General features: G+C 38.0%; 1 protein-coding gene across 4 annotated transcripts in view; it reads right to left on the reverse strand.

Moving 5' to 3' along the window:
* Nucleotides 1-12,653, reverse strand: part of qser1 (glutamine and serine rich 1) — a 151,592-nt gene that overhangs the window by 15,633 nt on the left and 123,306 nt on the right. For all 4 annotated transcript variants that reach the window (XM_072272802.1, XM_072272801.1, XM_072272800.1 and 1 more), the window contains 2 exons: nt 10,785-10,850; nt 1,324-1,464 (listed from right to left, as the gene is read on the reverse strand). In XM_072272802.1, the coding sequence (XP_072128903.1) occupies nt 1,324-1,464; nt 10,785-10,850 (207 nt within the window). The remainder of the gene's footprint in view (nt 1-1,323; nt 1,465-10,784; nt 10,851-12,653) is intronic.

Raw genomic sequence — 12,653 nt, forward strand, 5'->3', positions numbered from 1 at the left:
CGATCATCTGCCTACCATTCCTGACAGTCTGACTGCATGCCATCCATCCTACCCTGAGTCCCTTCACTCCGTTTCCCACACCCCTGCCAAATTAGTTTAAACCCTCTCCAACAGCTTTAACAAACCTGCCCATGAGAATATTGGTCCCCCTCGGGTTCAGGTGTAATCGTCACTTTTGATCAGGTCACATATATTCAACAACTGAGCTTCCACACCCCTCTTGGAACTCCTAAGGTTCTTTACTGGTAAAGAAACAACTTGTCTTCTCATCTGCCCTTATTTTGATTTTCACTGCAACCTAGGGAACGATCATCTCTACATTGAGCTCTTAAGGCCCTTAAAACTTCTGCAAATTTGTGCTTTGTTTTCTAAACTCAAGAACACAACTTCAATCTGCTTCACAATTCTGCCTCCCTACAGGAAGCCCCACTTTAGTTAAAGCCAAGAGTCTTGTACACAGGGAGACAAGAGACTGCAGATGCTGGAATCTGGAGCAACAATATGCTGGAGGAGCCCTGAGACAGGGCTTCAGCCCTAAGTATCGAAAAATTGTTTTTCTCCCAGATGCTGCTTGATGCGCTGAATTCTTCTAGCAGATTGTTTGTAGACACGTACACAATTCCAGCTGTACGGCTCTCCAGAGTTTGCAGTAATTTGACCAAGATATCTCCACTCCTGTACTCAAATTCTTCAATAAAGGCCAATATAAAGCCAACTATGTTGTATTTGTACATTAACTCTAAATGATTTGGGTAAGAGGACACCCAAGTCCCTTTGAACACTAACACCTCTCAAACTTACATCATTTAATAATATCATCTCACTTCCTATAGACCCAGCTCCTAAACATCAATCCTTGCAGGCAGTCTCTCCACAGTGAGCAAGAGTGCTGGATGGATGCAAGAGTGGCACAGGAGATCAGGAATTCAAACCAGATTACCAGCACAACTGCATACAGTCCTAATGGATCTCCTTATCTCCTTTTCTTTTTAAATACAGGGATTGGGTGCATATCTGTGAACATTTTGACCAAGAGCACCAAAACAGATCGATGCTCCACAGGATGATGCCAAGGTATAGATACAACCACCAAAAGAATCAATGTAGTTGCTCTTAATTGTTCTCTAAACCCTGTGAACAGTTTTTTCCCCAGGGCAATTAATGGCTGGTCTTACCACCACTTATAAATCAAAGTGCATAAACAGAGATGCTTTTCTAAGAATTAATAATAATTATTGACCACAACAGCTAAAAGGGCTGAGCAGGTATTACTCCTATAAAGCATGTAAAAATCAGAATCAAAGATGGAACATCAATACTGACCATTACTTTGTTCTGATGCCTCAATCATGTCAGGATCCAAGGCTGTACTCACAAGCAGCTCCACATAGTTCTTAAATGTCTCTTTCATTGTTCTGGTATTCAAGAAACGAGCTACATACTGAGTTGTTGGAGGAGGTCGTTCTAAAATAAATAATTATTAATAACTAAATTAGTACAGACTTAGAAATATATTTCAACGTGTTGACCATTCGCGAGTTCAAATATAGTAATACACAGGATATATATATTTTACAAAATGCAGTATTATTTTCAGCTTACATAGATGTTGACCCTAACTTCTTTGAGTGAAAACAGCATTTTCCCAGGCAACCATCCATGAATCGTTTTGTAATATAATGACTTTATAATGATACATAAAGATGAAAGTTTCAATGTTTGGATGATTACATTCCACGACTGAATTCTTCATGTAGTTCATGAACAGAAGATACATAAACTATCAATTACTTATCATAGGCAATCTACACAACCTCCTTCAGATTAACCCAGGCACAGAACACTTCCCTATTCACTTTCAAAGGAGGGTCAACAGCAAGAGACTACACTATTCACTTATTTGAATTTTATTTTTAAACTGTTCATCTTTTTGAAGTTCTAAGATTTTGAATTTTATATTTTAAAACATTAGTTTTAATTGCTTTAAAATGTGCATTGAAAAATTTCAGTGTATTTTTCACTGAAATGAACATTTCCTTTTTTGGTGATTATGGCCAAGTTACAAGATGATGATTGTCAAACTAGTTTTAATAGGAGTAACATGGTAGCATATTCAGAGTAAACTATTACAGTACCAACAAACTTAAATGTTTTAAAAGTTATGAAATGACCCGGATTTAATTCCCGCCTTTGTTTGTAAGGAGCTTGCATATTCTCCTAGAGACTACATGGGTTTCCTTCGGATGTTCTGGTTTCTCCCACATTCTAAAGATGTATGGGTTAGTAGGTTAATCGGCCACATGGGTGTAATGGGCAGCACAGACTTGTTGGGCTGGAAAGGCCTGTCACCATTGCTGGACCTCTTAAAAAAAAAACACAACTTTCAGGAAGGGCTTATTTTCGATCTCCCTTGAACACATTAATCAGTAGAAATTGTTGATGGCGTTAACATGAGAAATCCAAAGAGGTCTTTTCCACATCCTAATGCTTTTTTGATTGCTCTTGGCAAGTGTGATTTTTAGTTAGATATTATGGAAGTGTGTGGGCAGCTTATAATTGATTGTAAATTCTGGGCTAAAGTATAATGGAAACTATATATCACAACGATATTTCCTCTGAATATTTGCAAATGACCGTTTATTTCAAGTTTAAAAATGCGTAATATCCATTTAACAATGCTAATTTTAGTGAAAACCAAATTAACAAACGAATATCCTAATACTATATATTGTTGGATAGCTGCAACGCTTAGGAAAATATTTCAGTTGATAGTTTCAGGGAAACACAGCAATGAAAGTTTTTCCCGCAATAGTTCTTTTCTTCAATAAACGATGCAACTGAAGATGTTTCCTAATATTTTGTTCAAAAATTTACAATTTTTGATGAATGCAGAGCTTAAAGTAACTACCACCAAGGTATATGGACCAAGGTAATACAACTGCTGGGTACTCTCCATATATGAACAGGGAATATTTATGCTATTTATTTCAATAAAGTGTCTCAACTCCAATTTCAAATTGGCACTCACTACATGAAGCTCATTATGGGAAATGTTTTCTCATTTCCCATAATGTACATTGTTACAGCATGAAGGAGACTGCCAATTTTCTTAGTTATAGCAAGAACTAAATATAATATTAGATTTGAAAGCCCATGTTTGATAGTTCAATTAAATATGTAATAAAAACTTTTATTAAAAGTATAAACGTGAAAATGGAATGAATGATATTTGAATATTGTTTTACTTGCCTCAAAATGGAATATTATACTCCTACTACAATGAAACCTTCAAAAGTAGGAAGTATGAAAAAGGGAACTTTTTTATTTTTAATTGTGTACTAATTGTTGATATTGAGTAAAAAGGTATTTCTGTGTACTGGCATTATCCTTGAAACACTTCCATGGTTAAACAATGGAGCAGGCAAACAAAGGTTCATTTCTGAGTGAATACATTTATCAACCTGAGCAACATCATCTTAAACACTGATCGTCACATTACAGGCCCTGCTCAGACAACCCATATCAAGACTGCTTTTAGAAATGGTTTTCACCATGTAGCAGCAAATTGGTAAAAGTTACCACAAGCAATAAAGTTTCAAATTTTGTCATATTCAAATGTAGACAGGCTCTTGACAGAGCATAATTTAAATATTAAACAAATGATATTGAAACATTGTGATTCTTTGCAGAGTTGTGAAGGCTGAAGAAACTATTAACGAAAGTACATGATCAGATATATAGAGATAGAAATACTTTAAACAATGAATCCCTAAAATTGTATAAATAAAAAGTATCTAACAGTAAATTTTAGTGGATGCTACAAACCTAAATTAAAAGCAGAAAATAATAGAAATGGTCAGCAAGTCAGTTACTCTGAACTGATCTGAAACACACGTTATTATCACAAAAATAAACCATTCAAAATATAAAGGGAGAAGAATTAATGAAGTACATTGGGAGTAGACAAAAATACAATTTAAATGATCTGTAAAATCATAAGATTACATTAATATAACGTTTAGAATCTAAGTGGTAGAACAAATGGTAAGTAAAACAACACAATATGGACAGTACAGCACAAGATCATGCCCTTCAGCTTATGATGTCTGTGCTAAGCATGATGCCACATTTAGCTACGCAAACAACAGGAATTCTGCAGATGCTGGAAATTCAAGCAACACACATAAAAGTTGCTGGTGAACGCAGCAGGCCAGGCAGCATCTCTAGGAAGAGGTGCAGTCGACGTTTCAGGCCGAGACCCTTTGAAGGCCTGAAACGTCGACTGCACCTCTTCCTAGAGATGCTGCCTGGCCTGCTGCGTTCACCAGCAACTTTTATGTGTGTTGCCACATTTAGCTAATCCTTTCAGCCAACACATGATCAATATCTAAATCAAAAATGGTGGTGAATCTGCAAATAGTGGGGGAGATTGAAAATCTGACAGTACAGTGGTGCTAGAATGTTTGTGAACCCTGTAGAATTTTCTCTGTTTCTGCATAAATATGACCTAAAATGTCGATCAGATCCTCATGTAGGCCTAAAACTAAATAAAGGAAACCCAATTATATAAATAACACAAAAAATTTATACTCATTCATTTATTCAGAAAAGTTATCCAATATTACATGTATTTGTTGGAAAAAGTATGTGAACCTCTGGGGTAATGCCTTCTATAAAAGCTAATTGGAGCTGGGCGTTCCAATCAATGAGATGAGATCGGAGGTGTGGGTTGCAGAGCAGCCCTGTCCTATAAAAAAGACACACAAATTCAGATTACTGACAGAGCTTGTTCTTCTCATCAAACATCTGTTGATGTGCACCATGTCTCAATTACAACAACTTTCAGAGGGCCTTAGAAGAATTGGAGATGAGATTGCAGGTGTGGGTTATAGAGGTGCCCTGTCCTATAAAAAACACACACAAAGTCATGTCACTGACAGAGCCTGCTCTTCTCAAGAAAGATCTGTTTACGTGCACCATGCCTCAATCAAAGCAACTTTCAGAGGACCTCAGAAGAATTGTAGAAATGCATGAAGCTGCAAAAGGCTACAAAGGCATTTCTAAAGACCTGAGAGTTCATCAGTCTACAGTAAGAGAAATTGTCTACAAATGGAGGAAATTCAATTCTGTTGCTACTCTCCCTAGAATGGACATCCTGCAAAGATCACACCAGGAGCACATTGTGCAATGCTGAAGGAGTGAAAAAAACCCAAGGGTAACAGCAAAAGACCTGCAGAAATCTCTGGAACTTGCAAAAGACTCTGTTCATGTGTCCAACATAAGAAAAACACTAAACAAGAATGGTGTTCATGGAAGGACAACATGGAGGAGACCATGTCTCCAAAAAATAAAAAAAATTGCTGCACATCTCAAGTTTGCAAAAGACCACCCGGATGTTCCACGATGCTTCTGGGACAATGTTCTGTGGATAGATGAAACAAAATTGAACTTTTTGGCAGAAATGCACACCACTATGTTTGGGAGAAAAAGGGCACTTGCACACCAACACCAAAATCTCATCCCAACTGTGAATCATGGTGGAAGGGGCGTCACGGTTTGCAGTGGCTTTGGTGCCTCAGGGCTTGGACAGCTTGCAAACACAATGGTTTAAAAAAGAAGAAAATTAGTGTTTTGAAATGGCCGCGTCAAAGTCCTGACCTTAATTCTATAGAAATGTGGAAGGACCTGAAGCAAGTAGTTCATGTAAGGAAGCCCACCAACATCCCAGAGTTGAAGCAGTTTTGCAATCTGGAATGGCCTAAAGTTCCCCCAAGCCGATGTACAGGACCGATCAACAGTTACCGGAATCATATGGTTGAAGTTATTACTGTACAAGGGGGTCACACCAGTTACTGAAAGCAAAGGTTCACATAATTTTTCCAACATATGCATGTAATATTGGATAATTTTTCTTAATAAACAAGTATAATATATAACCATATAACAATTACAGCACGGAAACAGGCCATCTTGGTCCTTCTAGTCCGTGCCAAACTCTTATCCTATCCTATTCCCACCGACCTGCACTCAGTCCATAACCCTCCATTCCTTTTCTGTCCATATATCTATCCAATTTAACTTTAAGTGACAACATCGAACCTGCCTCAACCACTTCTGCTGGAAGCTCGTTCCACACAGCTACCACTCTCTGAGTAGAGAAGTTCTCCCTCATGGTACCCCTAAACTTTTGTCCTCTAATTCTCAACCCATACCCTCTTGTTTGAATCTTTCCCACTCTCAATTGAAAAGTCTAACCACGTCAACTCTATCAATCCCCCTCATAATTTTAAACACCTCTATCAAGTCTCCCCTCAACCTTCTATGCTCCAAAGAATAAAGACCTAACTTGTTCAACCTTTCTCTGTAACTTAGATGAAACCCAGGCAACATTTTAGTAAACCTCCTCTGTACTCCCTCAATTTTATTGACATCTTTCCTATAATTCGGTGACCGAACTGTACACAATACTCCAGATTTGGCCTTACCAATGCCTTATACAAATTCAACATTACATCCCAACTCCTATACTCAATGCTCTGATTAATAAAGGCCAGCAAACCAAAAGCTTTCTTCACCACCCTATCAACATGAGATTCCATCTTCAGTGAACTATGCACCATTATTCCTAGATCCCTCTGTTCTAAAGCATTCTTTAATACCCTACCATTTACCATGTATGTCCTATTTTGATTAGTTCTGCCAAAATGTAGCACCTCACATTTTTCAACATGAAACTCCATCTGCCATCTTTCAGCCCACTCTTCTAACTGTCCTAAATCTCTCTGCAAGCTTTGAAAACCTACCTCATCATCCACAACACCACCACCTATCTTAGTATCATCTGCATACTTACTAATACAATTTACCACCCCATCATCTAGATCATTAATATATATTACAAACAACATTGGACTCAGTACAGATCCTTGAGGCACACCACTACACATAATGTTTTTGTGATATTTATTTATTTATTTATTTAATATTTATATAATTGGGTTCTCTTTCATCTAGTTTTAGGACTTAAGTGAAGATCTGATCACATTTTAGGTCATATTTATGCAGAAATAGAGAAAATTCCACAGGGTTCACAAACCTTCTAGTACCATTGCATATTGACTGATTGCATCACAGCCTGGTATGGAAACACCAATACCCTTGAATGGAAAATCCTACAAAAAGTAGTGGACATGGCCTATTCCATCATGGGTATAGCCCTTCCTACTGTTGAGCACATCTACACAAAGAGTTGTTGCAGGAAAGCGGCATCCACCATCAGGGACGTCCACCACCCATGTCATGTTCTTTTCTTAAACAAGAGAAAATTTGCAGATGCTGGAAATCAAAGTAATACACACAAAATGCTGGAGGAACTCAGCTGGCCAGGCAGCATCTATGGATAAGAGTAAACAGTCATTGTTTTGGGCCAAGATGTCAACTGTTTACTCTTTTCCACAGAGGCTATCTGACCTGCTGAGTTCCTCCAGCAATTTGTGTATATTACTATGCTCTTTTCTCACTACTGCCATCAGGAAGAAGGTATAGGAGCCTCAGAACTCTCACCACCAAGTTCAGGAACAGTTATTACTCCTTAACCATCAGGTTCTTGAACCAGTGGGGATAACTTCATTCAACTTCACTTGCCCCATCACTGGAATGCTCTCACAGTCTTTGGTTTGACTTTCAAGGATTCATCTCATATTCACAATATTTATTGTTAATTTTTTTTTCTATTTTCTTGTCTATTTGACGTTTGTCATCTTTCAGTTGCTTGTCAGTCCTGCTGGGTGTGGTCTTTCATTACAATGATTCTATTATGATTTTTGAACTTACTGAGTATACCTGCAAGAAAATGACTCTCAGGGTTGTATATAGTGATATATATGTACTTTGATAATAAATATACTTGGAACTTTGATATCCATCCATTCCCTTATTCCTCCTCTCATCTATGCCCTAAGCATACAAAATTTATACACTGGGAAAATGATTTTGGCAGTCTACCCAATTTGCAGTGTCCTAATTTCATAAATTTCTATCAATATAATTACTTAGAATTAGGTGACAATTTATATTCTTTGTGGAAATAATTAAGTTTCCTGGCAGCATTCATAGTGCAATGTTAAGCGGACTTCTTAGCCAGTTATGGGGAACTGCTTCACTACAAGCTGACCTTAGAACTCTAAAATGAGAGGAAATCAGGTAATTATTGGAACCAACCATCTCTTCAGCAATTTGAAACTCCACTCCTCCACAAATAACCCAAGATAACCCAGCGTGGTCTATTGTGGATGATGTCCTGGAGTAATGCATGTCAGGACAAAAAAAAATTGTGTAATAGTTTATTGTCTTCCCAATACTGAATTTAGAGAAACAAGAGAGGATCTTATTGAAAGATTAAAAAACACATTAAAGGACGAGATAAGATAGAAGCAGGGAAGTTGTTTCGACTGGTAAGTGAGATTAGAACTAGGGACATAGCCTCAGGATTCAGGAGAATATATTTAGCATGAAGATGAGAAGAAAATGCATTTTCCAGAGAGTAGTGAATCTCTGAAATTCTCTGCCCATAGAAACAGTAGAGACAACTTCATTAAATATATATATATATATATATAAGACACAGTTAGGTAGATTATTGCATAACAGAGGAATTAAGGGGTAAGGGGGAGCCGAGTCCATGGCTAAATCAGCCATGACACAGCAGGCTCACAGCCAGATGGTCTACTCCTGCTCCTATTTCATAAGTTTTTAATATATTTGTGCCTAAGCAACTTAAGTGTAGGAAATGACAGCTATTTTTTCATGACTAGATCCATAAAAATGATGAGTTGATAGCTAATTAACATATTTCATTGACAGTGGTCTGAAAACAAAACACAGAAGCTCGAGAAACCTGCTCATTTTTGAGCAACAAGCATTCTTTTCCCTCCAAGTGCCGGAAAGCACCATAGTTAAACACACTAGTCAACAAATACCAGCCTTCTTTAGCATGTTTCTGCAATATAACATGGCATACCTTACAGGTACTACTCAGCCTTGTGACTCACAAGACATTACCCTGTCAGATATCACCTTACACTTTTCCCTATTGGTTTCCTTCCAAAGTCAAATTTAAAAATTACCTACAAGCTCATGGCAAAGAAGCAAAGGAGTTTGGTACTTAAAACATGCAAAGTTGGATACCAAACAAATATCATATGTTACACCTCAGTCCTCCCAAAGAGTTATATAACTAATTTTTGGAAATGAAAAACCTGTTCGAAATATAGTAACTTTTAATGTAGGAAAAAGCAGTAGTCAAGGTTCCACAAACAGAAAATAGACCATGACCAGATATCCTTTAAAGTTACTGCTAATGAAAGCAAAAACATTAGATACAACAGCACACAGAATAATTTTGCTCTGTAGGGCTTTTATGCTCACCCAAAAGAGCAGACAAGGTCCATGCCAAGTTCTTGTCTAAAGGACAATATTGCAGATGGCCAGTCTTTTTCAACACTGCATTGCAGAGTCAACCTAAATATTGACTTAAGTTTCTATAGTAATTTTTGAATCCACAGCCTTCCGACCCAGTCTAACTGCTGCAAGTAAACAAAACCAGTAGAACTAACAACTGTAACGTCCAACATTATATGTTGGAATATTTGACAAAATTTACAAGTACGAACTAAAATTATCAGAAAATATTATCAGCTGCAAAGTAATCTAGCAAAGGTCCTTGCATTAGTTTGTGGAGGGATGAGTAACTTTTCGCCTAGTTAAGTTGGTTCCACCTTGAATTTTAAAAGCATATGGAATGCTCCCTCACTCTCTTAAAAGCGAAGAAGCACACAACCAGTCCTCAAGATCACAAGATCAGACACTGAATTGCAGATCTTTGCTGAAGTTAAGGAAAAAAATAACCAGATGTTATTACCTCTGGCCACTGTTACATTAGTATGCTAACAAATGCAGAGATGCAAAGGGAGTTGGGAGTCCTTGTGCAGGATACCCTAAAGGTTAACCTCCAGGTTGAGTTGGTGGTGAAGAAGGTGAATGGAATGTTGGCATTCAGTTCTAGAGGTACAGAATATAAGCAGGGATGTGATGTTGAGGCTCCATAAGGCACTCGTGAGACCACACTTGGGAGTACTGTGTGCAGTTTTGGTCTACTTATTTTAGAAAGGATATACTGACAGTGGAGAGGGTTCAGAGAAGATTCACGAGAATGATTCCAGGAATGAAATGGTTACCGTATGAGGAACGTTTGGCAGCTCTTGGGCTGTATACCCTGGAGTTCAGGAGAATGAGGGGGGATCTCATAGAAACTTTCCTAATGTTAAAAGGCCTGAACAGATTAGATATGGCCAAGACATTTCCCATGGTAGGGGAGTTTAGGAGAGGGCATGACTTCCAGATTGAAAGATGTTCGTTTAGAACAGAGATGCGAAGTAATTACTTTAGTCAGAGGGTGGTAAATCTGTGGAATTTGTTCCCACAAGTGGCTGTGGAGGCCAAGTCATTGGGCATATTTAAGGCAGAGATAGGTAGGTTCTTGATTAGCTAGGGCATCAAGAGATATGGGGAGAAGGCAAGAGTGGGGATGACTGGAAGAATTGGATCAGCACGATTGAATAACGGAGCAGATTCGATGGTCTGAAGGTCCTTCTTCTGCTCCTATATCTTATGGTCATAAGTTTCTTCACTCAACTGAATGTGTAAATTTTACAGTGAGAAATTATAAAATGCTCATGGCAACAGCACAATAGATTGGGAACATAAATATATTTAATTTCACAAACCTGATTTTTGCTGAACATTTTTGACTGGTTTTCCATGTGTATTCACCTTTGAAGGAAACCCATTGTCTGAGGAAGAAGGCAGTTGGAGATGTTAGTTAAAAACTTGTTTATTATTTTGATTTATTTCCCCAACCCACCTCTGCTTCTCTATGATTTCTTCTCTCTATAAAACAACGGGTACTTAGCTTGAGAACATTTCCATTATCACTAGGCACCTTTCTTTTCAAAGTAGTCACCAGGATGTCTTGCCAAACTATTTTTCAATTGAAGTGAAGCATTAAACTTTCATTTCAATGGTTAAGACAATACTGTTCACCACAAGGTTTTTAACCTTACATTTTCTACACTCAGTTTCCAATTTCATCATAGAGAAATATGCTCCAAAAATATCAGATAAGTTTTAAAAGCATATTTCAACAAGTATTGCACAAATATCAATCAACTAAGATTATTTTGTTTTGGAAGGTTGGATTTTCAGATGCTAAAAATGAGTTTACCTCAAAGTACCCCTATAATTTGAAAAGCTCTTGCTGTTCTCCAAATCTAATAGCCTGGGGAACTGGGTTTTATGGTGTTGAAAATTGTTCATTTATTTCTGGGACCTGGGATTTAATCACATTCCGAATTATTTAGATGTAATACTAGCCAGATGAAAGCTAACGGCATATATTTATAAAGAATGTGGTTCTCCCATGCTCAACAGCACATGGAACCAACTAGCGATGCAAGGTAAGGATCTTAGCTTGATAAGGAGGGGTTGGGAACAGTTACAGATATTCTCCTTATTTCAGAAGTTGTGTGAAAACTGCAAATAACAATACAGTTTCATTTAATGCATACTGGATTAGCTCTATTCCAAATTTGTTTGAGTACACAGGTGAACAAATTGATGATCTGAAGAATCAGAATCAGGTTTACTATCACTGGCATGTGATGTGAAATTTGTTAACTTAGCAGCAGCAGTTCAATGCAATACATAATATAGAAGAGAAAAATAAATAAATAAATTACAGTATACATATATTGAATAGATTAAATAATGGACGCTGCCTTTCTGAGACACTGCTCCCTGAAGATGTCCTAGGTACTTTGTAGGCTAGTACCCAAGATGGAGCTGACTAGATTTACAACCCTCTGTAGCTTCTTTCGGTCATGTGCAGTAGAGCATCCCCCCGCCATACCAGACAGTGATGTAGCCTGTCAGAATGCTCTCCACAGTACATCTATAGATGTTTTTGAGTGTATTTGTTGACATGCCAAATCTCAAACTACTAGTAAAGTATAGCTGCTGTCTTGCTTTCTTTATAACTACATTGATATGTTGGGACCAGGTTAGATCCTCTGAGATCTTGACACCCAGAAACTTGAAACTGCTCACTCTCTCCACTTCTGATCCCTCCATGAGGATTGGTATGTGTTCCTTCTTGAAGTGCACAATCAGTTCTTTCATCTTGCTGACGTTGAGTGCCAGGTTGTTGCTGCAGCACCACTCCACCAGCTGACATATTTCACTCTTGTACGCCCTCTCGTCACCATCCGAGATTCTACCAACAATGGTTGTATCATCAGCAAATTTACAAATGGTATTTGAGCTATGCCTAGCCACACAGTCATGTGTATACAGAGAATAGAGTAGTGGGCTAAGCACACACCCTTGAGGTGCGCCAGTGGTGATCGTCAGCGAGGAGGATATGTTATCACCAATCTGTACATATTGTGGTCTTCCGGTTAGGAAGTCGAGGATCCAATTGCAGAGGGAGGTACTGTGGCCCAGGTTCTGCAACTTCTCAATCAGGATTGTGGGAATGACGGTATTAAATACTGAGCTATAGTCGATGAACAGCATCATCCTGATATAGGTGTCTGTGT

This window comes from Mobula birostris, chromosome 11 (genome assembly GCF_030028105.1).
Source record: "Mobula birostris isolate sMobBir1 chromosome 11, sMobBir1.hap1, whole genome shotgun sequence".
Lineage (NCBI taxonomy): Eukaryota > Metazoa > Chordata > Chondrichthyes > Myliobatiformes > Myliobatidae > Mobula > Mobula birostris.